At 43.3% G+C, this 23,003-nt stretch overlaps 2 protein-coding genes across 2 annotated transcripts; both read right to left on the bottom strand.

The window, feature by feature from the left end:
* Positions 1-135: 135 nt before the first annotated feature.
* Positions 136-9,069, bottom strand: opn9 (opsin 9). Its single transcript, XM_071396677.1, has 8 exons — positions 8,949-9,069; positions 5,985-6,135; positions 5,643-5,782; positions 2,426-2,564; positions 2,097-2,211; positions 1,693-1,773; positions 924-1,500; positions 136-816 (listed from the first exon to the last, which is right to left on the bottom strand). The coding sequence occupies exons 1-8, from the start codon at positions 9,067-9,069 to the stop codon at positions 584-586; spliced, it is 1,557 nt and encodes a 518-aa protein (XP_071252778.1). The 3' UTR covers positions 136-583.
* A 6,047-nt stretch (positions 9,070-15,116) lies between these two features.
* gapdh (glyceraldehyde-3-phosphate dehydrogenase) lies at positions 15,117-20,256 on the bottom strand. The gene is made up of 11 exons (XM_071396676.1): positions 20,162-20,256; positions 19,460-19,505; positions 18,024-18,126; positions 17,638-17,744; positions 17,313-17,403; positions 16,984-17,099; positions 16,787-16,868; positions 16,394-16,545; positions 15,991-16,069; positions 15,537-15,718; positions 15,117-15,439 (listed from the first exon to the last, which is right to left on the bottom strand). The coding sequence occupies exons 2-11, from the start codon at positions 19,480-19,482 to the stop codon at positions 15,370-15,372; spliced, it is 1,005 nt and encodes a 334-aa protein (XP_071252777.1). The 5' UTR covers positions 19,483-19,505; positions 20,162-20,256; the 3' UTR covers positions 15,117-15,369.
* Between the last annotated feature and the right edge of the window lie 2,747 nt (positions 20,257-23,003).

Raw genomic sequence — 23,003 nt, 5'->3', positions numbered from 1 at the left:
GGCTACGAACAGTTCCATAAGACCTCTTAAACTCCTAGTTCACAACTTGGGGAGGTGTTATCAGGAACATTTCAACTTGTGAATGTAATTTTATGGTCACACCATAGGCAACAAGATTTTCCCACTTGGCTCGATTTTATTTTGTTACAAAATACACACATACAATTGTACACACTATTCTATTGTGTGAAAGTCTAATGTGAACCATAACCCACAGGCCTATCAGGACAGTGTTGACAAAGACAAAAAAACTACAAAATAGACTAAACTAAAAGATGGAATAACATTTTCAAAACTGCAGCAGACATCTTTGTTGGTGCTTAGATATAAAGGTAAAAAATACACACAATATGTAAAAATACAACATAGTGTATATTTTACATATCATAATTGTTGGTTATATAATAATACTAATGTTTTGGCTACATTTAAAAAAGAGTCACTACTCAAAACACTCACTATGATACAATACTTTGGTTGTACTTACACAAAACATGTTTTATTTTTAAGCTGTTTTTAAAGAGGCCTCTGCTCCTAAACACCTCCATCCTCTCAACATCTCTCTTATCTATCTCTGCCTCTATCACTCGGTCATCAGACTACTAGAGGTGGAACCCCCCAGCTCTCTCCCTGCCTCACTCAGACTCTGCCCGTCCATGTTGACCTGTGTGTCCAGCGAGGCCACGCCCAGGGCGTCCCATCCCACCGAGGTGGTGTCGCCAGCCCTCTTATTCTTCCCCAACTCCACCATGGGCATGGCCTTGGGGTTGCTCCTCCCTCGCCAGCTGTGGCAGTAGGAGAGGCTGCTTTTGGGGGCTGAGGAGAGAAAGAGGAGAAGAGAGAGAGAGAATGAAAATGTGAGAGAGTTATCAGTCATTCTGCACCTGTCCAGTCCACACCTGTAGCTATGAAAGACTCCTTACTGTCAGAGTAGCTCCCTGCTCTTCCCTGCATTCTCCTCCTCTCCCCGTTCTGTCTCCCAAACAGTATGTCGTACACGTCCTCTCTGAACTCCTTGTTCATGATCTGGTAGATGAAAGGGTTAATCATGCAGTGAGACTTGGCGAACATTGCTGGTATCAGAGACACCATAGGTGGCAGGCAGGACACCGGCCGGTTGCTCCCTGTCTCCGACTCCCCCTCCTGGCCTGGGGCTGAACTGCGTGTGGAAGCAGCAGACAGACTGTGGCCTAAACCAGAATAGGAGTATGGATCTGGGTTGGTCACGTCCCGCAAGGATTCTCCAGGGTCGTAGTAGACACTTCCGTAGTTGCTTCCGTAGTTTTCCGTGGAGGTCCAATTGAGGAGACCCATAATGTTGGGGATGTTTGGGAAGGCTGAGGCCATCCCGGTGGATCCTCCAGTCCCCATGGAGGGGCCTCCTCCCTGCATGGCCTCCCCGGCCCAATGCTCCTCCTTGGGGGCCAAGGCGGAGTAGAGGGAGACAATGGCATAGGGAGTCCAGGATAAGAGGAAGGTGGAGCACACCACAGCTGCTATCTGGGACAGACAGACAATAGATGAAACAACAGAAAGATATACTGTGCTGTCTGTACTTACACACTTGTTACAATGTTAATACAAACGTTATTCCCTGGTAGTTCCTCTGCCTGGAATAAAGCAGATGTTACGACATCTTTCATTTCAAGCCAGTAACTAAGCTTCTTCTAACATAGTCTGTTTTCCACATACCTTTGTGAGTCTCAGGTCTTTGCTGGTGTGAGTGACAGTTGAGGAGGGAATAGATGCCAGAGCGCGACTAGAACGGTAAACCTACACAGAGAGACATGTCAGTAAACACAAACTTAAACCGTCACTGACCACAAACAAATACACAAGGGCCACGCTAGCTAGACCACCAGTTGGCTACAGCTATTGAGTCGACCATCACGGTAATAGATCATGCTTGCTGGACTGTACTCAGCATGCATTCCATACGTTATAGTGTGCCCCACTCAGAATATGCCAGGACAATTGATTGATTGACAATCAATGAGTTACATGGCATGCTGGTTTTTGTAGAGTCTGAGTTGAGTTCCATGGACTCTCCCCTACTGAATCAGACATTTTGTGCAGCTGATTGCAGTTTCTCTCACCGTCAGAAGAATGGTCATGTAGGAGGCGACGATGGTCAGTGTGGGGAGAAAAAAGCACATGATCAGGATCAGCAAGATGTAGAGCCTGTCGATGAAAGATGACCTCATCCCCCACCTCAAAGAAAAGAGGAAGAAGAAGATGTATATTTAGAGAGAATACTTTTATAACCTCGTACCCAGGCTCAATTGCTGCTGCTGGATGAGATGAATGCTTTTATAACTGCAGACATTCACACACACGCACGCACGCACGCACGCACGCACGCACACACACACACACACACACACACACATCAAAACAGAGTCTAATAAGAGAGAGTCAGGAGTACCAGTTGATGGTGCAGCTGGTCCCAAAGGGTTCTGGTCCGTAGCTGCCGAAGCCGAAGACAGGCAGGGAGGCCCAGAACAGAGAGTAGAACCACACCAGCCCTATGGACATGGACATGTGACGTCTCTCGATCCACTGACCTGGTAGAGAGAGATGGAGGAATGTTATTCTTTTATTTCACCATTATTTATTCTAATTGGGTAAGATCTATTTTTTGAGAGACACCTGATTGTCCAGCATGTACTATATTATAAACAGACACATAGGAAAGGGATATGAATAAAGTGAAGCACGTTGTTTGATTGACCACTAATTAGTAAATAAGAAATAGGATTGATCCAAAGGCTCCAGATGTATGAAGCATGTAATGAATACATGTATTTTTCCTTTATTTTAGCAGGGAGTCTCATTGAGACCAAGGTATCTGTTGCAAGTGAGCCCTGCAAATGGTTTCTAGTAGTTTAAATGGTTGTGTGTGATATTTACGGTTTTCTATTTCTTTATGTAGTGTTGCATGTTGATAGCCCAGACATTAACCCTGCCTGACAATTCCCTTCCTTTAAAAAAAATGATCTACCTTTATTTAACTAGGCAAGTCAGTTAAGAACAAATTCTTATTTTCAAAGATGGCCTAGGAACAGTGGGTTAACTGCTTTGTTCAGGGGCAGAGCGACAGATTTTTACCTTGTCAGCTCCGGGATTCAATCTTGCAACCTTTCGGTTACTAGTCCAACACTCTAACCACTAGGCCACCTTCCCTTTCCCATAGCTACCTGCGTGACTACCCCTAACCAGCAATACAATAACATCATTGCTGCCTAGTGTCTACGTAACCGAAAAGTAATCTCCAGGTCAACAAGATCAAGCTGGTCTCTGGACCAATCAAAAATATAAAAAACTGCTCTTACAATAGTGCCCCCAATTATCTCTACAACGTGGGCTTGAAGAAAGAGTCTGACATACAGACAAACAGATTATAAACTACACTACATGACCAAAGGTATGTGGACACCTGCTCGTCCAACATCTCATTACAAAATCAAGAACATTGGTATTGGTATTTTTGGTATTTTATTTGTATCCCCATTAGCTGTTGCAAAGCAGCAGCTACTCTCCCTGTGGTCCACACAAAACATGAAACATAATACAGAACATCAATAGACAAGAACAGCCTAAGGACAGAACTACATACTTTTTTTTAAAGGCACACGTAGGCTACATATCAATGCATACACATAAACTATCTAGGTCAAATAGGGGAGAGGCGTTGTGCCGTGAGGTGTTGCTTTATCTGTTTTTTGAAACCAGGTTTGCTGTTAATTTGAGCAATATGAGATGGAAGGAAGTTCCATGCAATATTGTCTCTATATAATACTGTACGCTTTCTTGAATTTGTTCTGGATTTGGGGACTGTGAAAGGACCCCTGGTGGCATGTCTGGTGGGATAAGTGTGTGTGTCAGAGCTGTGTGTAAGTTAACAACGCAAACCGTTTGGGATTTTCAACACATTAATGTTTCTTATAAAGTGAAGTGATGCAGTCAGTCTCTCCTCAACTCTTAGCCAAGAGAGACTGGCATGCATCATATTTATATCAGCCCTCTGATTACAATGAAGAGCAAAATGTGCCGCTCTGTTCTGGGCCAGCTGCAGCTTAAATACGCCTTCACTTGCAGCACTGGACCACACAACAAATATGGAGTTGGAGTTGATTAATATGGAGTTGGTCCCCCTTTGCTGCTATAACAGCCTCCACTCTTCTGGGAAGGCTTTCCATTAGATGTTGTAACATTGCTGCAGGGACTTGCTTCCATTCAGCCACAAGAGCATTAGTGAGGTCTGGCACTGATGTTGGGTGATTAGGCATGGCTCGCAGTCGGCGTTCCAATTCATCCCAAAGGTGTTCCATGGGGTTGAGGTCAGGGCTCTGTGCAGGTCAGTCATGTTCTTCCACACCGATCTCAACAAACCATTTCTGTATGGACCTGTGCATGGTGGCATTGTCATGCTGAAACAGGAAAGGGCTGCCACAAAGTTGGAAGCACAGAATCGTCTAGAATGTCATTGTATGCTGTAGCATTAAGATTTCCCTTCAGTGGAACGAAGGGGCCCGAACCATGAAAACAATCTACCTGACCATTATTCCTCCTCCACCCAACATTACAGTTGGCACTATGCATTCGGGCAGGTAGCGTTCTCCTGACATCCACCAAACCAAGATTAGTTCGTCGGACTGCTAGATGGTGAAGTGTTTACACTGCTCCAGAGTCCAATGGCAGCAAGCTTTACTCCACTCCAGCCAACGCTTGGCCATGGAAACCCATTTCATGAAGCTCCGGACAAACAGTTATTGCGCTGACTTTGCTTCCAGAGGCAGTTTGGAACTCAGTAGTGTGTTTTGCAACAGAGGACAGACGATTTTTACGAGCGACACGCTTCAGCACTTGGCGATCCCGTTCTGTGAGCTTGGGTGGCCAACCACTTCACACTTCCCTTCCACTTCACAATAACAGCACTTACAATTGACCTGGTCAGCTCTAGCAGCGCAGAAATTTGATGAACTGACTTGATGGAAAGGTGGCATCTTATGACGGTGCCACATTGAAAGTCACTGAGCTCTTCAGTAAGGCCATTCTACTGCCAATGTTTGTCTATGGAGATTGCATGGCTGTGTGCTCAATTTTATACACCTGTCAGCAACAGGTGTGGCTAAAATAGCCGAAACCACTCATTTGAAGGGGTGTCCACATACTTTTGTATATATAGTGTATGTTTAGATTAGATCATTGAATGCAGAGGTTCATTTCAATATTCTGTTCAAAATCAATTATCTGACATGCTAAGTATAAAGGGCATATACAAAGCAAGGGCCTTGTTTATGCTCTGACCCACTGACTAAAGCCTCAGGGAAAACCAGGAAGTCAATGAAGCCACTAAAAGGGGTCAGGGGTTTACAACATCCTTTTGTGTCACCCCTTTTGTTCTCTCAATTGAGTATCAGACATGCATTTCATGTAATGAAATGTTTGAAGAAATATCAAATAAGGATGAAGGATAAATGTAGCCTACGGAAGCTAAATGTTTTTGGCATTCAACAACACTTTATCATTGTCTTCCCAAGGGAAAATATGTAAGAAATGTATAAAATGAAGAATATAATAAGTATGTACACACATGACTCAAAAAGATAGCAAAAAGAAATGAAGGGAATCCCACTGACCGTATCTGAAGCTGCAGATCTTGAGGCAGCGGTCCAGAGAGATGAGACAGGTGGTGATGAGGGAGCCGATCCCAAAAACAAAGCCCTGCAACCCGTACCACAGGCACCCTGCTTCCCCAAACACCCAGCCATGGGACACACTGGTGGACCAGAGGAGGAGATAATGACCTGATAATGATCATTGATCATTGGAACACTAAGCACTTTGTCTGATTCATGGGATGTGAGTGTTAACTGTCAATTGTTTTGGATAAAAGACACCTGTACCATATCATTCTCTCTAGTTTGATGTTCATACTGTCAGTATGGGGGATTGAAGATTGGTCGACAGGAATCGCTCACCTGGAAATTATGAGGCATGGCGCCCCCAAGAGGCTGTATCCAAAATCACAGATGGCCAGGTTAATAGTCATGAGTTCTGGTGGTCTGAGTTTCTTCTTCTTTCTACAGTAAACCAACAGCACTATGCCATTCCCAACCACTGACACTACACCTGGAGAAGAAGAGAGGAGAGAAGAAACCAACAGCACTATGCCATTCCCAACCACTGACACTACACCTGGAGAAGAAGAGAGGAGAGAAGAAACCAACAGCACTATGCCATTCCCAACCACTGACACTACACCTGGAGAAGAAGAGAGGAGAGAAGAAACCAACAGCACTATGCCATTCCCAACCACTGACACTACACCTGGAGAAGAAGAGAGGAGAGAAGAAACCAACAGCACTATGCCATTCCCAACCACTGACACTACACCTGGAGAAGAAGAGAGGAGAGAAGAAACCAACAGCACTATGCCATTCCCAACCACTGACACTACACCTGGAGAAGAAGAGAGGAGAGAAGAAACCAACAGCACTATGCCATTCCCAACCATTGACACTACACCTGGAGAAGAAGAGAGGAGAGAAGGAACCAACAGCACTATGCCATTCCCAACCACTGACACTACACCTGGAGAAGAAGAGAGGAGAGAAGAAACCAACAGCACTATGCCATTCCCAACCACTGACACTACACCTGGAGAAGAAGAGAGGAGAGAAGAAACCAACAGCACTATGCCATTCCCAACCACTGACACTACACCTGGAGAAGAAGAGAGGAGAGAAGGAACCAACAGCACTATGCCATTCCCAACCACTGACACTACACCTGGAGAAGAAGAGAGGAGAGAAGAAACCAACAGCACTATGCCATTCCCAACCACTGACACTACACCTGGAGAAGAAGAGAGGAGAGAAGAAACCAACAGCACTATGCCATTCCCAACCACTGACACTACACCTGGAGAAGAAGAGAGGAGAGAAGAAACCAACAGCACTATGCCATTCCCAACCACTGACACTACACCTGGAGAAGAAGAGAGGAGAGAAGAAACCAACAGCACTATGCCATTCCCAACCACTGACACTACACCTGGAGAAGAAGAGAGGAGAGAAGGAACCAACAGCACTATGCCATTCCCAACCACTGACACTACACCTGGAGAAGAAGAGAGGAGAGAAGGAACCAACAGCACTATGCCATTCCCAACCACTGACACTACACCTGGAGAAGAAGAGAGGAGAGAAGAAACCAACAGCACTATGCCATTCCCAACCACTGACACTACACCTGGAGAAGAAGAGAGGAGAGAAGAAACCAACAGCACTATGCCATTCCCAACCACTGACACTACACCTGGAGAAGAAGAGAGGAGAGAAGAAACCAACAGCACTATGCCATTCCCAACCACTGACACTACACCTGGAGAAGAAGAGAGGAGAGAAGAAACCAACAGCACTATGCCATTCCCAACCACTGACACTACACCTGGAGAAGAAGAGAGGAGAGAAGGAACCAACAGCACTATGCCATTCCCAACCACTGACACTACACCTGGAGAAGAAGAGAGGAGAGAAGAAACCAACAGCACTATGCCATTCCCAACCACTGACACTACACCTGGAGAAGAAGAGAGGAGAGAAGGAAGACAGGAGCGGGGAGATAGGAGCTTTGAAGCGACGGGGAGAGAGAGAAAGATAGAAGTATAGAGACAGACCAGCTCACTGTCTGCTCTTGGGTATAACAAGGGTCAGTAAACCGTCAGTCATTTAATATTTCAACCGCTGCTACCTTCCTGACCCCTCAACCCACTATCCGGCTTTGAAAGCATCGGGGAACCAATCCAAAGTGAATAAATGTTATAGCTGAATCGACATGATTGCTTGCTGGCTGGCTGGCCAGTGGGGGGCAGGGTGCTGTTCATAGCCTCATTTGATTTGTTGTGTAGGTAATTATTGGGAGCAACAGGTATGGAATGTTCCATGCTGTGATTCCTCATGTGTATCCTCTCCTCTCTTCTTTCCTCTCTCCTTTTCTCTCACCTTTCCTCTCTCCTTTCCACTTTCCTCTCTCATTTCCTCTCTCATCTCTCTATGTATCCTCTATCCTTTCATCTCTCCTCTGTCCTTTATGTATCCTCTCTCCTTTCCTTTCCCCTCTGTCCTCTTTCCTCTCTCTATGTATCCTCTCTCCTTTATACTCTCATCTGTCCTCTCTCCTCTCTTCTCTCTGTGTATCCTCTCCTCTCTGGTGTGACCCTGGGGTTGCTATGCTAATACACTTTGTATTCAGTCTGTCTACACAGCTCCATAATGGAAACAGTCACAGAGAGTTAGATCACTGACATACTTGATCAGAAAGGTTGATCCTGATGGATGACAGATCTGTGTGGAAACAAAGTAAACCCATTCAGCCATCTGTGTGGGCTCTGGATTCCCATGATTAAGATGTGAAAAGCTGTTGCCCAGCTTATATATCGAAAACCTTTCAGTCCTCTGGGATCAAATTAGATTTTGTTCATATTGTTTTTAAGTCTTGATTTATCTGAACAGAATTTCACCCCCATAAATATACCTTAAGCCAAGCCTAATACTTCTACACTGTACAGATTATGTTATTTTACCAGTGATTATTCTACCAGTGAGTTACTCAGGAGGAATACCAACCAAACTCTGATGTTAACTGACACCAACACTGAATCTCTCATCTGTGATGAGGAGAGATGCCTAATTTCAAATCAACCAACAACCCTGAGCCTCTATACCCAAGTCTGTAGACACTTGTATAGATCTGAAATGATTTGATGTAGTATAGTAATATCTCAAACTTGCCCTCTACGCTTTGAGGATTTTTCACCATATTGCTTATAGTACACATACTGTAAAATCCAATCCTTTCAAATCTATATCAGTGGTTAAAGAGTATAGGGGTATAGTGGCTAGGGGTGAATGTGTTATAGGCAGATGGTAGATTTGACTCACCTGTGAGGATGAGGAAGATGGCGACTCCCAGGTCAGTGCTGGGGGAGAGGTGAGAAAGGAAGGCAGGAGGGATGGAGGATGGGACAGAGCCCCTCCATGAGCCATTCACTCCCAGAGACATCAACTGGTGGAGAAAATAAGACAGAGAGAGAGAGAGAGATTTTACTGTAAAGCCCAGTAGATAGAAGAGGTCAAAAGAGAGAGGAGGAGAGTAACGTACTGAGACAGAGAACGTGCTAGAAAGTGGAAGTTGGAGGTTTTAACCCCCTAGACATGCACAGAAAAACAGAGTGAGATTTAGAAATGTTAAATTCCCTATAGTATTAGCTAACACGGATATAGACAGAGAGAGAGAGACAGCAATGGTGGGGTAGTTATATATTGATGGAGAGAGCAAAAAAGAGGAGAGAGGAGAGGGGAAAGGGTAGAGGAGAGGAGAGCAGAGCAGAGAGGGTAGGGGAGAGAAGAGGGGAGACAGGGGGTGAGCCAGTGTATTATAGCCAGAAATGTGTAAAAGTAAGAAGTGCACAATCAGGGGAAAAGTGGAGAATTGGAAAAGCAGGAAGAGAAAAAGAGAGACAGCCAATTGAAACACACACAACTATTATCACAGAATCAAACTTACTGTTCAGTTCAAAGCTGAAATGAGATTACACACACACACAAACACACACACACACTAATGAGAAATCAAACAGGTGACACACACACACACCAAGAGGAGCATCCTTACTCACCTTCCTCTTCGTCTGTCAACCTGCCCCTCTACCTCTCTCTTTTACTTCCTATCTCACTCTTTTGTTCAGTCTGTGTTGTGAGTTAAGCTCTTTTTTCAATCTTAAGCCTCTGTCAATTTTTGTGCTCTATTTCTGAGAAGAGTAAATCAACTTGCTGTCGACAATCTGGCGGAGAAATGATCAGTGAGTGTGTGGTCCGAAATGGCACACAGAGGGAAAATAAATGGAAGGATCTGAGCCTTTTTGACCTCCCACTCTCTCTCTCTCTCTCTCATCAATCTCTTTCTCTCTCTTCTATGCTCTCACCCTCTTTCTCTCTCTCTTTCTTCCATACTCTCTCTTTCTCTCTCTCTCTCTCTCTCTCTCTCTCTCTCTCTCTCTCTCTGTCACTCTTTATCTCTCTATCCATTGTTTAAACTGAATGCCGTAGAAGAGATATCACCACGTGTGATATAATAACAAGAGCACAAATGTAACTGACTCATAATTTGTATGTGTGTGTTTGTGTCTGTGTCTAACAATGAGAGCAACAACACCCAGGAGACACACATCTTCTCTTCAATAAGATTATGGATAGATGATGATCTGACTACAGGAGAATAATCCTTCTCTAACTGACTGCCTTGTCTGAGCATGACGTGAGAGAGATAATAGACACTGGGATGTTGAAATAAATACATAGCCTACTGGCTGCAAACTGAACTACTACATTAACCCAATCTTCAATCCTGCTCTTATGGGGCTTAAAGTCTACCTACACACACAAGTCCGACTTGACCTGACCCTGAGTGAGCGCACACACACACAAGTCCGACTTGACCTGACCCTGAGTGAGCGCACACACACACACAAGTCCGACTTGACCTGACCCTGAGTGAGCACACACACACAAGTTTGACTTGAAAGGTTACATTAAACTGTGTATGTTTAGAGGCTCAGCTTTACGACCAGAGGATGCCTTGGTGTGTAGCAGTAGGTGTTCAGCCATCAACATGTTCTCTTCTCTCCTGCTGACTCACACCTTAGTCCAGGAAGTCCTGCTGTCACTAGTAGAAAATGTGACAGCATTTTCACTCATTAAAGCTAACAGACACTAATTCATTACTTATACTTAAGTGGTTCATTTGAAAAACTCTAATTATGACTTATGATTATCAATTAGTATGATGGAAACCCAGTATTCACTAAGCCATTCTGTCCACTGTAAGCACTAAGTCAACTATAGTGAAGTCCAGTGAAAGCATGAAAACCTCCCTACATTCTCTATAGGCACCACAAGTTCACCTAAAGCACCTGATACACACATACTGTCAAGTCTACAATAATCACTCTGTTCATTACGCCTCCTGCAGCCCCCATAGGACCACCATGCTGTGAAAACCCTAGTCTAGAGGTTGTTGGTCTCTGAGCGAGCCAGAAAAGTGAAGCCCAGTAGAGTTGGCTTACCTCTCTTCCCTCTACCGTTTTCATTCCCTTGTCAATACCATCGATTGGGAATATTTTATGAAGGCCAATTGCGTAATCATAATGGTCAGCCATTGTCAACTTTAGTTAATCATGCCAGAACACCCTTGGCTTAACAAATGGAGCAGGTATTGAACTGAACTGAGGGGGGGGGGGGGGGGGGTAGAGAGAAATAATGATTCATCTCAGGAAGGGGGAGAGAAAAATAATAGAATTTAACACTGATGGAAAGGGAAACACTGTGCAGAAAGGGTTTGATTGGACAAAAATGTATTTATTTTTACCTTCTGAATTCTGTGTATTGCTAGGCATTACTACACTGTTGGAGCTAGAAACAAGAATTTCGCTGCACCTGCAATAACATCTGCAAATCTGTGTACACGACCAAGAAACATTTATTTGATTTGAGAAGAGAGAACTGGCAGAGGAAGTGACGCGATCATAGAACTGAAATGAAAGTGTCTGGCTTGTGTTTGAAATCCTGGTTCTGTCACATGCATAGATTCTTACAAGAGTAAACGGATCAGATATATGCAAGCACCAGAGTGAGAACATTCAGATAGAGATCCTCAAAAAGAAAGGAGGACCAAGGACCTCTTCATATAATTAATTAAAATGCCTTTATTAGTATGGCATGTTCAATAGAAACAAAGTTTTTAAAAATCCGACGCGTTTCGGCTTGATGGCCTTCATCAGGGAGTACAAAAAAATAATACATTGTCCTCTTTTGAACAGCTTTTCCAATTAGCCCTAATTAGAAGAGGGAGTGGTTACAAAATTGATTGGACACACATATACATACACATTAAAAAGTGAAATACTGAAGCTCTGTTATCATAAAAATACAACTCCAAGCTAGAAGTATCAGGACACTTAGAAAGGTAGTTCTAACCTTAAATATGACTGGGAGAAGTGTCAAGAATAAGACAGCAATATATTCCATAGTACACTAGAACACAGCAAAACATGAACAACAGTCTAAACATAGCTGAGGGCAATTGAGCAAAACGTCCACTAGATGACAGCAAATGGACCTATCACAACCCTACAGGAAGGGTGAGAAATCCATATCTTCATTTAAACCAGGGTATTTAGTGGCCTGTAGTTTGTAAATCCAAAAACGTTCCCTTTGGTTTAATTGTTTAATTTTCTAATAGAGGCTGGAATATGATCAATACCCATAGCTTGTAGGGAGGCAGGGTTGCCATGGTGTAAGGACTTGTAGTGCCTTGCCATGGGGTAGTCTTCATTGCCTACCCGTATGGCGTACTTGTGTTCCGCTAAGCGGTCTTGAAGGCGTCTTTGTCCGTCCAATGTAGAACACCTTGCACTGTGGACATTCCAATCTATAGATGACATGAGTGGTTTTACAGTTAATTAAATGCTTGACGTAATATTCCATTTTGGAAGCTGTGTCAACAAAATACTTCTGTGCAATATTTCTGCAATGGTTACATTTAAAAGAGCCCTTGGGTTTGTGGTCAAGCCAAGTTTTTTGAGAGTCACCCGGAAGATAACTGTGGACTAATTTGTCATTTAGGGTAGGACATCTCTTAAAGCTTATGACTGGTGGCTCAGGAAAGACTTGGCGTAGTAGTGTATCACTTTGGATGATTCCCCAATTATTTTTAATGATTATTTTAATGTTCTCTGCTTCAGTGCTGTATTTTGTAACAAAATACACTCTCTCTGCTGTATCACGAGGCACTCTCCTTCGCAACAAGTTCTCTCTGTCAAGTAATCAAGCCCTTATTCCTGCATCTTTCAGGACCTGAACGCTGTAGCCCTGATTCAAGAAGCGATTCTCCAATTCAGCAGATTTGACACTGTAGTCTGTTTCCTGATCGCAAATTCTGCGGACTCTTTGGAATTGGCCATATGGAATATTCTCTTTTAGCCTTTTGGGGTGAAAGCTGTCTGCCCTCAGAATGGTATTCCCATCTGTAGGCTTCCTAAAGATTGATATGTGCAAACAACCTTTGTCATTTTTACTAATGTCGAGGTCCAAAAAATGAATGTTATCCTTGCTGTACTCCATAGTTAGTTTGATGTTAGGGTGTTTGACTCCAACCAAACCAAACACGACATAATCTTTCTAAGACAGAGAGGGATGCAGTTGAATCATTGTCCAAAAATGAACGGATTGTGGTTAAAACAGCAGACAAAGGTGGTGCTACAGTAGTGTGGAGTAAAGACAAATGTGTGACAGAAGTCTACCGTCAATTAGACAATGACGAATTCTACCAATCTCTTACCTTCAACCCTACAGAGGACATAAAAACTGAATTGAAAGGGATCCTCACAGAAGCTAAGGAGAATGGCTACATTTCAGACAATGAGTTCAAATTTCTTTTCAATTTCAGTCCGCGAATGGCTTCTTTTTACCTTCTTCCAAAAGTCCACAAAATTCTTGAAAATCCCCCAGGCAGACCAGTCATTAGTGGTAATGAAAGTCTGACAGAACCCATCTCTAAGTACACTGCTCAAAAAAATAAAGGGAACACTTAAACAACACAATGTAACTCCAAGTCAATCACACTTCTGTGAAATCAAACTGTCCACTTAGGAAGCAACACTGATTGACAATAAATTTCACATGCTGTTGTGCAAATGGAATAGACAAAAGGTGGAAATTATAGGCAATTAGCAAGACACCCCCAATAAAGGAATGGTTCTGCAGGTGGTGACCACAGACCACTTCTCAGTTCCTATGCTTCCTGGCTGATGTTTTGGTCACTTTTGAATGCTGGCGGTGCTTTCACTCTAGTGGTAGCATGAGACGGAGTCTACAACCCACACAAGTGGCTCAGGTAGTGCAGCTCATCCAGGATGGCACATCAATGCGAGCTGTGGCAAGAAGGTTTGCTGTGTCTGTCAGCGTAGTGTCCAGAGCATGGAGGCGCTACCAGGAGACAGGCCAGTACATCAGGAGACGTGGAGGAGGCCGTAGGAGGGCAACAACCCAGCAGCAGGACCGCTACCTCCGCCTTTGAGCAGGAGGAGCACCCATAGCTTGTAGCTCCCTACAAGCTATGGGTATTGATCATATTCCAGCCTCTATTAGAAAATTAAACCAAAGGGAACATTTTGGGATTTACAAACTACAGGCCACTAAATACCCTGGTTTAAATGAAGATATGGATTTCTCACCCTTCCTGTGGGGTTGTGATAGGTCCATTTGCTGTCATCTAGTGGACGTTTTGCTCAATTGCCCTCAGCTATGTTTAGACTGTTGTTCATGTTTTGCTGTGTTCTAGTGTACTATGGAATATATTGCTGTCTTATTCTTGACACTTGTCCCAGTCATATTTAAGGTTAGAACTACCTTTCTAAGTGTCCTGATACTTCTAGCTTGGAGTTGTATTTTTATGATAACAGAGCTTCAGTATTTCACTTTTTAATGTGTATGTATATGTGTGTCCAATCAATTTTGTAACCACTCCCTCTTCTAATTAGGGCTAATTGGAAAAGCTGTTCAAAAGAGGACAATGTATTATTTTTTTGTACTCCCTGACGAAGGCCATGCAGCCGAAACACGTCGGATTTTTACAAACTTTGTTTCTATTGAACATGCCATACTAATAAAGGCATTTTAATTAATTATATGAAGAGCGCCTTGGTCCTCCTTTCTTTTTGATGAACAATTCACCCCTTTTACCAAAGAGCCCCTTCTATCTACCAAATGTACTATTGTGTAGCTTAGTAGCGCTTCCCTTCCTCTTTCTACTGATTCAGATAGAGATGTTTTAGTTTACAGAGCAACCTCGTTGTATAGATACTGTACCTAAACTACTCCTATGTACCCAGGGTCAGGAATAATTGTGTTGTATAGTGTATGAGTGATCGATCACTTCAGGATCCTTAGCTTAATAGAAATAACAAAGGAATTATTTAAGGTATCATCATCAACATGTATATACTAAATAATTATCCTTTTATCCCATCAAGTGAAAAACAGGAAGCCATATTTACTCACAAAGAGGACTTTTATTCCACTTCTGAATGAAGCAGGGTCAGTGCAACAGAGAGAATCTCTTAACACCTAGATTCCATCTCACCTTTCACAAGAACATGGTCTTTACAATACAAAAATAAAGTTGTGATTGTTGGTTATTTGCTTAATGCGGGTAACTTTCTCATGGCAAGGTAAGGGCGATAGTCCAATCGAATGGGAAATATGTGGTCACATGACGTAGCTCAGTAGCATTTGGTTGGTTGCTTTACTCCTTGGTGGCCATGTGAGCCATCAGGTCAATGACACGGTTGCTGTAGCCAAACTCGTTGTCATACCTGGGGAGAGAGGAGACACGGTCAGGTTTCTTCACTCACCAAGAATGTGTAGGTGTGTGTGTGTCCGCCTGTATATTTGCAGAGGATGAATGCGTACCATGTAACCAGCTTGACGAAGTGGTCGTTCAGAGCAATGCCAGCGCCGGCATCAAAGATGGAGGAGTGGGTGTCGCCGTTGAAGTCTGAAGACACAACCTGTTGCTCCGTGTATCCAAGAATTCCCTTCATGGGTCCATCGGCGGCAGCCTTGACAACCTTCTTGATGGCGTCGTAGCTGGCCTGTGGTTCAAGCAAACAAGAGGTGGGTTGTCAAATTGTTCCATTGTTGCTAAATTTACAATGCTAACTAATCATGTATCAATTAAGGCATTGTCTTGTCTACTCAACAATGGGCTTTACTGCCATCTTTATTTAAAGATGTGGTCACTGTGTCTAACAATTGGTCCTAGGACAGTGTTACCTGTTTGATTGTATTGACAGGTAAGGTACACCATAGAGAAACTCAGACATGTGTATTGGCAGTTTGGTAAGTCAGGGGAGGGGCTACTCACAGGCTTCTCCAGACGAACAGTCAGGTCCACCACTGAGACGTTGGGGGTGGGGACACGGAAGGCCATGCCAGTTATCTTGCTGTGAGGAAGAAGAGGGGGTGACAGCAGCGTAAGGTCAAAGTTCAACTTACTCCTCTACAGTTTGATATACAGTACAGACATAATAAATGACTGGTTCTTAGACAAATATCTGTGCTTCATTGCTATACATTTTACTGTTGACTGAAAACTGTAGTGGCAGACTAGTGTTATAAATGTGTTACTGGTCTAGTTAGAGGTTGTGTCATAAGTGAATGTACAGCTGTATCAGTGTTTTACTGGTGTCTAGTTAGAGGTTGTGAACTTCTGATACTAGTGTCTTGTTTTACTGGTTGTTTAGTTATTTAGAGGTTGTGGTACTGACCCGTTCAGCTCGGGGATGACCTTGCCGACAGCCTTGGCTGCTCCGGTGGAGGCAGGGATGATGTTCTGGCTGGCGCCACGTCCATCCCTCCACAGCTTTCCAGAAGGACCATCAACGGTCTTCTGGGTGGCGGTGACGGCGTGAACGGTGCTCTGAGAAAGAGAGCGAGATGTTAAGGGAAGGGAGATGAGAGAGGAGTGATCCACATTAAGGTACAGAAGTGGTGGTAGTGGGGGACGGCTGGATAAGAACAGAGATGGTGTGTTGGTGATCTTAAACACAGTCCATCCCTTGTTCTGTACTGTTAGTGTTTTGTGTCGATGTGAAATCTGTCATTATGTCAGAATAAGCCCTCTAGGTGATTGTTCCCAGGTGTTGCGTTTTAATCCGTACCATCAGACCCTCGATGATGTGGAAGTTATCGTGGATGACCTTGGCCAGGGGAGCCAGGCAGTTGGTTGTGCATGAAGCATTGCTGTGGAGAGAGACGTGCTAAATTATAGTCTGAACCACAACAGAATAGCAAGGCGCTGCAGATAGTATCTGTTAAGTGGAGGGAGTGTGTTCAGTCGGAGGGAAGAGGGTCTCACCTGACAACCTTGAGGGAGTTGTCGTACTTGTCGTGGTTGACGCCCATGACGAACATGGGTGCATCAGCGCTGGGAGCAGAGATGACAACCCTCTTGGCACCGCCCTTCAGATGGGTCTGGAGGAGGGGGGAGAGATGTTAGAGTCCGTTATTACATTTTCTGTAGCCTGGTTAAATATTGTGGCCTAGTTATTGTATGTATTCAACATAATGCACCACATGCAGGTTAAGCCTGATGGGTAAAGTCATGTTATAAAGGAGTCATTTCTGTTCTAATGATATTCCTATATCATACAGTTCTGGATGCTGTGTACTGGTGGGGATACTTACAGAGGCCTTCTCAATGGTGGTGAAAACACCTGTTGACTCAACCACATAGGTGGCACCAGCATCTCCCCACTTGATGTTAGCTGGGTCTTTCCTGAGAACGAGAGAGAAGGAGGTTCAGGGTTATGTTATGAGGAAGCAGAGCACCATAGACTAATAGACTATCATTTATATCATTATAGATTCCACAAGGGGGCGCCATTCTATAAAGCCACAAGGGACTTCAGGTCTCTCCTGCATATTCTACAGATGCTGACCTGATTTGTATGAATTTCTTTAGATGTGGAAAACAAATGTGAATTATTTGTTACTAAATGAATGAACTCACTCGTGGAACACAGTGATTTTGTGTCCATCGATGACCAGCTTGCCACCCTCAGCCTTGACCTCACCGTGGAAACGTCCGTGGGTGGAGTCATACTTGAACATGTAGACCTGAAGAGGGAGAAGGAGAGGTGAGTCTCTTGGCCTATTGTTAATAGATCCTAAGTTATGACAGGGCCATGGTTTGTTCATTGAGGGCGTCAGGGTGACAGCAACATTCAACGGTCTTGAAGTTAATGAAACCACTTAATAAGTTAGGGTGAAGAACTAATCTATACATAAGCTAAATATTTCACTAAGTCTTAAAACCTTAATTTATATATGTCAGGGATCAATACATTTCTACTGGACTAGAAGTCCCTGGTCCATTGTAGGCTTTAGGCTACTCACCATGTAGTCCAGGTCGATGAAGGGGTCGTTGATGGCCACAATTTCAACTCCCTTCTTGGAGTGGAATGCAGCACGGGTCACCAGACGCCCGATACGGCCGAATCTGGGGGACAAGACAATTCATTCCATTAATGTCACACCCAGTCCTCAACAATACTACGGAATTTCATAAACCTCTCACTATTGAAAAACAAATGAAGTTGTGGAAGTCCCATCTGTCTCTCTTGTATTCTAATGTAACAGCTGGTGCCTTACTCAGTAGGGAGCCATGTTTCAAAGGTCACAGATAGAAATGTAATGTATACAACTGAACTGACATTTCTGTTCCACAACATCTGACTGTTGTGTAGCACCTGAAGCAAAAGACTAAAGACTGGATATAGAGCTTTCAGAGAAATCTCAAATGAACATGTGACCTCAAAATACTGTATTTCCAGAGAAAGAGGACAGGGTTCAGGAGGTTGTGTATCGTAGCCAGCAGAGTGAATAGGACTGAGGCTGTACCCTCTGGGGTATAAAGTCTACCCCTGATGTGGTAATCCTCCACCATGAAGTGAGAGGCCTGTTTGATTAGTAGAGTTACTTTTTAACTAGAAAAATCAGGTTCACAGACAGACAGACTCTGACACTGTCCTCCGAGAGGTGGAGGGGAGGCGAAGAGGAGGATAGGAGAAATGGAACTGCAGATCCCCCTCACATGCGAGTAGTGAGGCCAAAGACATTTTCAACTATAGACTGCACAATAAAACTGTTCTATTCAACTAAGCACAAGGTGATCACTTGTCTACTAGTGAAAACATCACAGAGAACAAGATACCACCAGGGTGACCGTCCCTGGGTTTGTGTGTCTGTCCTGCTATCCAGAGTGTGCCTTCTGCAAAACACAAGTCTTTACACAGTTGCTGCTCTTCAGTCACGGAGCTAGTTTAGAGTAAGACCGCTATTAAATGTTCTGATGGTTCAGAATGTCAACAAGACACTACTGTACCCCTGACCTTTTCTCCAAAGGGTGCCTGGCTAAAAAAAGACTGGCGCAAGAGGGTACAGAGAGGAGGGTCATGTAAGCCAACCTCCTCTCAGGGCTCGTCTGAATACCACACATCGGGGATGACTTGTGCATCATATGAAACTTGTGTTTCTCGCAAACAGAGGGCGGGTCCTTTCGAAGGGGCATCAGTACTCCCCGTGTGAGGTTATCAGGGTACAGCCACTAGTAAGGAATGATGTAATGAAATCTTGATTGTATTCATTCCTATATTTTTGTTTTTATTAATTGATATTAGCAAGATTGCCATTTCAAATAGCTATCTGGTTTAAAAGCGTAAGCTCTGCACTAGGTCAAGCCAGAGTAGGAGATTCTAACCCTGTGTGTGTGGTGGTGATAAATTGTTAGATTGTGTGTGTTGCTGTGTTAGTTAAATGAAAATGTATCTTACCCATTAACACCTACTTTCACCATTTTGCCTGAGTTGGTCTAGTCCTCTGGGGGGGGGGGGGAGAAGGAGAGACATTAGCTATTAAAACAAACATTGGCAATCCATTATGATTTCTGGGGATTTCCATACTTTATGGCATAGAACTTTGCAACCGAGTTATAGCTTTAAGGTAAGCAGAGGCATAGAGAACATAACATAGCATAAGAGAATAATAGAGTATGCCATAGGTTCCCTAGAATAGATAATTTATCTGAACAGTATCTACACATCAAATGTCTGCAACTCATAGTAAGTTCATGCAAAGAAAAGTTGCATTTAAAAGCACAGCAAAATGTTTTAAACTGGAATAAAATGTGTGATAGTCTATTTAAGAAAAAGTTATGAACTTTGAAAGTCTAAAACTTTGCGTCTCGAATTGAGTTTAATCACGGCAGATTGAAGTGACTTTAACAAGAGGTTTGAATAGTCTTTTCTAAAGCAAAAAAAAGCTATAGACATCAAGTAGTTGGAGCTGCATCTCATCAACTATGACATTAAATAAATGGTCACGCATGGAACAAGTCTTAGAATAAACCAAACAATCGCAAGGTTGTCAAGCCAAAAACTGACAATCTGCCTAATCTTGTTGCAATCTAGTCCCATATTATCCCCAGCCATTAATTTAGTTAAATATCCTAATGTAGCCGTTGGTTGGTCATTTACCGTTTGTGAGATGCCTCAATCCTGTCTTACGACTTTCGGGTGTGAGTGGGGACTGGTAGAGCTGGGCTACCTATTTATTTCCACCCTGTATGGACACGCCCCTTTGTGTGCTACGGGCTCTAAACCCCGCCCCTTTCAGAATGTCAAGGTCATAAGGAAGTTGTAACTAGTCAGCCTATTATAAATTTTGTGTATGTAGCCTAACAATAAAGTTACATTAGCTATAGTATGAAAACATTAATTGAAATATTTAATTGGGTCTTGCTGTTTTCACCCTGTTTTATTTAACTAGGCAAGTCAGTTAAGAACAAATTCTTATTTTCAATGACAGCCTAGGAAACAGTGGGTTAACTGCCTTGTTCAGGGGCAGAATGACACATTTTTACCTTGTCAGCTTGGGGATTTGATTCAGCAACCTTGCGGTTACTGGCACAACGCTCTAACCACTAGGCTACCTGCCTCCCCTTGCCTGGTATTTAAACTAAAACTGGCCTAAAGTAGCATTGATTTCGTGGGTTCTAGTGAATAGTGTAGGCCTGAATATTGAGTGAAGTGCTTTCACTTTGATTTATTTTTCTTTCAGGGAAGTTCATCAGACTCTCTGTATCTGTCTGAATATATGGCCCTCTTATTTCACTCAAGGCCGCCACCTTCAACCACTAGATTTTATTAACACTGAATGTTTTTTTTGTATACCTTTTTAAACCTTCCCATAACTTTAATTCTGAAGCATAGGAACAGATGATGCAACACTACACAGATATAATAAATCCTTGGATGGCCAAATGATATAATACAGGGTCTGTTCCTGTGTGACCTTCTCACTAGATAGAGAGAGCCAGACAGCGAGAGCAAACGGGGATCAAATCACTTTCCTCCACAGTGTGACATTTACAGTCCAAAGACCATGACCCTTCACTTTCAACCTCTCTCTCTCTCCTCTCCTTCTCCTGCCTGGGGTGTGAGGAGGGCTGTGTGGACCTATGGCCATGCCCTGGTCAGGTCAGTCTATAGAGTCTGAACACATCACATTTTGCACATTCTCATGCCTTAAGCCAAGACACAGTTCTCACAGAAATAACTTGTGTGGGTGTGTTTTTGTCTGTCTAATCAAGTGACTATGTCTAAGGAGTTGAGTTCTATCTATGTCAGAGTAACTGAATGGCAAGTCTGGTTATAACACAAGACTGGGTCCGTGGATCTGGTTTTGTTCACTTGGTGTCTCAAAAGAACATTATGAACAAGAAAACCCAAGGATTTTAGTTCTCTAAATGAAGCTACCCCTCCAGCCTTGTCTTATGTACAGAAATCCAGGCTGTCTGGCCATGGTAGGGACAAGTATATATGTAGCCCTGTGTCATGTGGCACATTTTCCTAATTTGAAAGCCTTATCTTTTGCTTTAACATGAAACAGCCCACCTTGTATATTCTAGTGTACCACCCTCCTAAACCTAAACCTAATAGTTGGTTCATTGCAGAATTCTCTGACCTCTGTCTTTGGTTATGTCTAAATATGACAGGGTTATTCTTGGAGATCTAAACATTCATGTTTAGCCCAAATAATGCACTAGCTAGGGAGTTTTCAACCCGGTAGCATCCTTTAACTTTGTGCTACATGCCACAGGGCCGACACACAACCAAGGCCATACTGTTGATCTGGTGCTGTCCTATGATCTGAATATTGATTACTTGGAAACTATTGATGTGTGTCTCTGACAATCTCAGTGTTGTTTTTAAAATGCTTCCTCCTACTTCTCCTAAAAATGTGTTTGTCGCCACTCACTCTCACATCATTATCTCCACAACTCCTAGTAAGTTCATCTACCAATGCCTTTTGATCCTCTACTACTCCTGTTATTTGTCATCACACCGATGATTTTCTGGAAAGCTTCAATGATATATGTGAGGCTACTTTAGACTTTAAAACCAGAAATAAACTGCCGGCCAGCGTCTCATCATAGTTAAATGACCACACATCTGCTTTAAAAAGTGAACTTGGAAAGGCTGAACATAAATGGAAGGCCTGCAAACTTCCAAGTATTCTATGAGATAATGAAGGAGCTGATGAGAAATTATAATGTTGCAGGTTAAAGATGCAAGAGTGAACTACTTCTCTACCCTGATCTCTGAGAACTCCCACAACTTTAGAAAATATTAGATCCCAGATTGACAGTAGCTGACTCCATACCAGCATTGCTGGCCAGGAGGCACTTGAGGCAACTACTCTGAGACTGTCTACTGCTTCCTTTTTCTCCTTTGGGCAAATATCCTTTGAGTCCCTCCTTGATACTGTAGGTCACTTGAAGACCTCCTCCTGCCCCTTGGACATGATCCCTACTAGATCACGCATACCTTCGGGTTGGCCCTTACATTCTGCCTATTGTAAGTAGCTCCCTGACTTCTGGCTCCTTTTCAGCCTATTTTAAAACTGATCTGGTCCAACCTCTCCTTAAAGAGCCCAATCTAGACCCCTCCTCACTGAGTAATTATAGACTTATCTCTAAACTTTTTCTCCAAGATTTTTGAAAAAGTGGTTGGTGGCTTACTTGAGTATGAACAACTTGTTTGGAAAATTCAGTCTGGCTTCCGCTCACTTCACAGCACGGAAGCTGATTTATTAAAAGTCAGTAATGACTTTCTGTTGGCTGCCGATCCTGGCAGATGCTCTACCCAAGTTCTTTTGGATCTCAGTGCCGTGTTTGATACTATTGATCAGAATATTCTTGTCAACCGGCTGGAAAGGTGGATGGGAATCTCCGGCGTTGCCCTCGATTGGTACAGGTCATATTTATGTAACAGATATTTCTCAGTGAACATTGGTGTTTCAGTATTGTCCCCATCA

This window comes from Salvelinus alpinus, chromosome 4, assembly GCF_045679555.1.
Source record: "Salvelinus alpinus chromosome 4, SLU_Salpinus.1, whole genome shotgun sequence".
NCBI lineage: Eukaryota > Metazoa > Chordata > Actinopteri > Salmoniformes > Salmonidae > Salvelinus > Salvelinus alpinus.
This window is presented reverse-complemented; position numbering and strand designations above follow the sequence as displayed.

What these genes read in the sequence shown, in the direction of transcription:
- opn9 (XM_071396677.1), bottom strand. Translation starts at nt 9,069, where the DNA reads ATGTCTCTGGGAGTGAATGGCTCATGGAGGGGCTCTGTCCCATCCTCC. An exon ending in GATCTGCAGCTTCAGATACG is followed by an intron (nt 2,565 to 5,642) that starts GTCAGTGGGATT and finishes TCTCTCTACCAG; the next exon opens with GTCAGTGGATCGAGAGACGT. An exon ending in ACCAGCTGCACCATCAACTG is followed by an intron (nt 2,212 to 2,425) that starts GTACTCCTGACT and finishes CTTTTCTTTGAG; the next exon opens with GTGGGGGATGAGGTCATCTT.
- gapdh (XM_071396676.1), bottom strand. Translation starts at nt 19,482, where the DNA reads ATGGTGAAAGTAGGTGTTAATGG. An exon ending in TCATCGACCTGGACTACATG is followed by an intron (nt 17,745 to 18,023) that starts GTGAGTAGCCTA and finishes CTCCCTCTTCAG; the next exon opens with GTCTACATGTTCAAGTATGA. An exon ending in GTCATCCCCGAGCTGAACGG is followed by an intron (nt 16,070 to 16,393) that starts GTCAGTACCACA and finishes TCTTCCTCACAG; the next exon opens with CAAGATAACTGGCATGGCCT.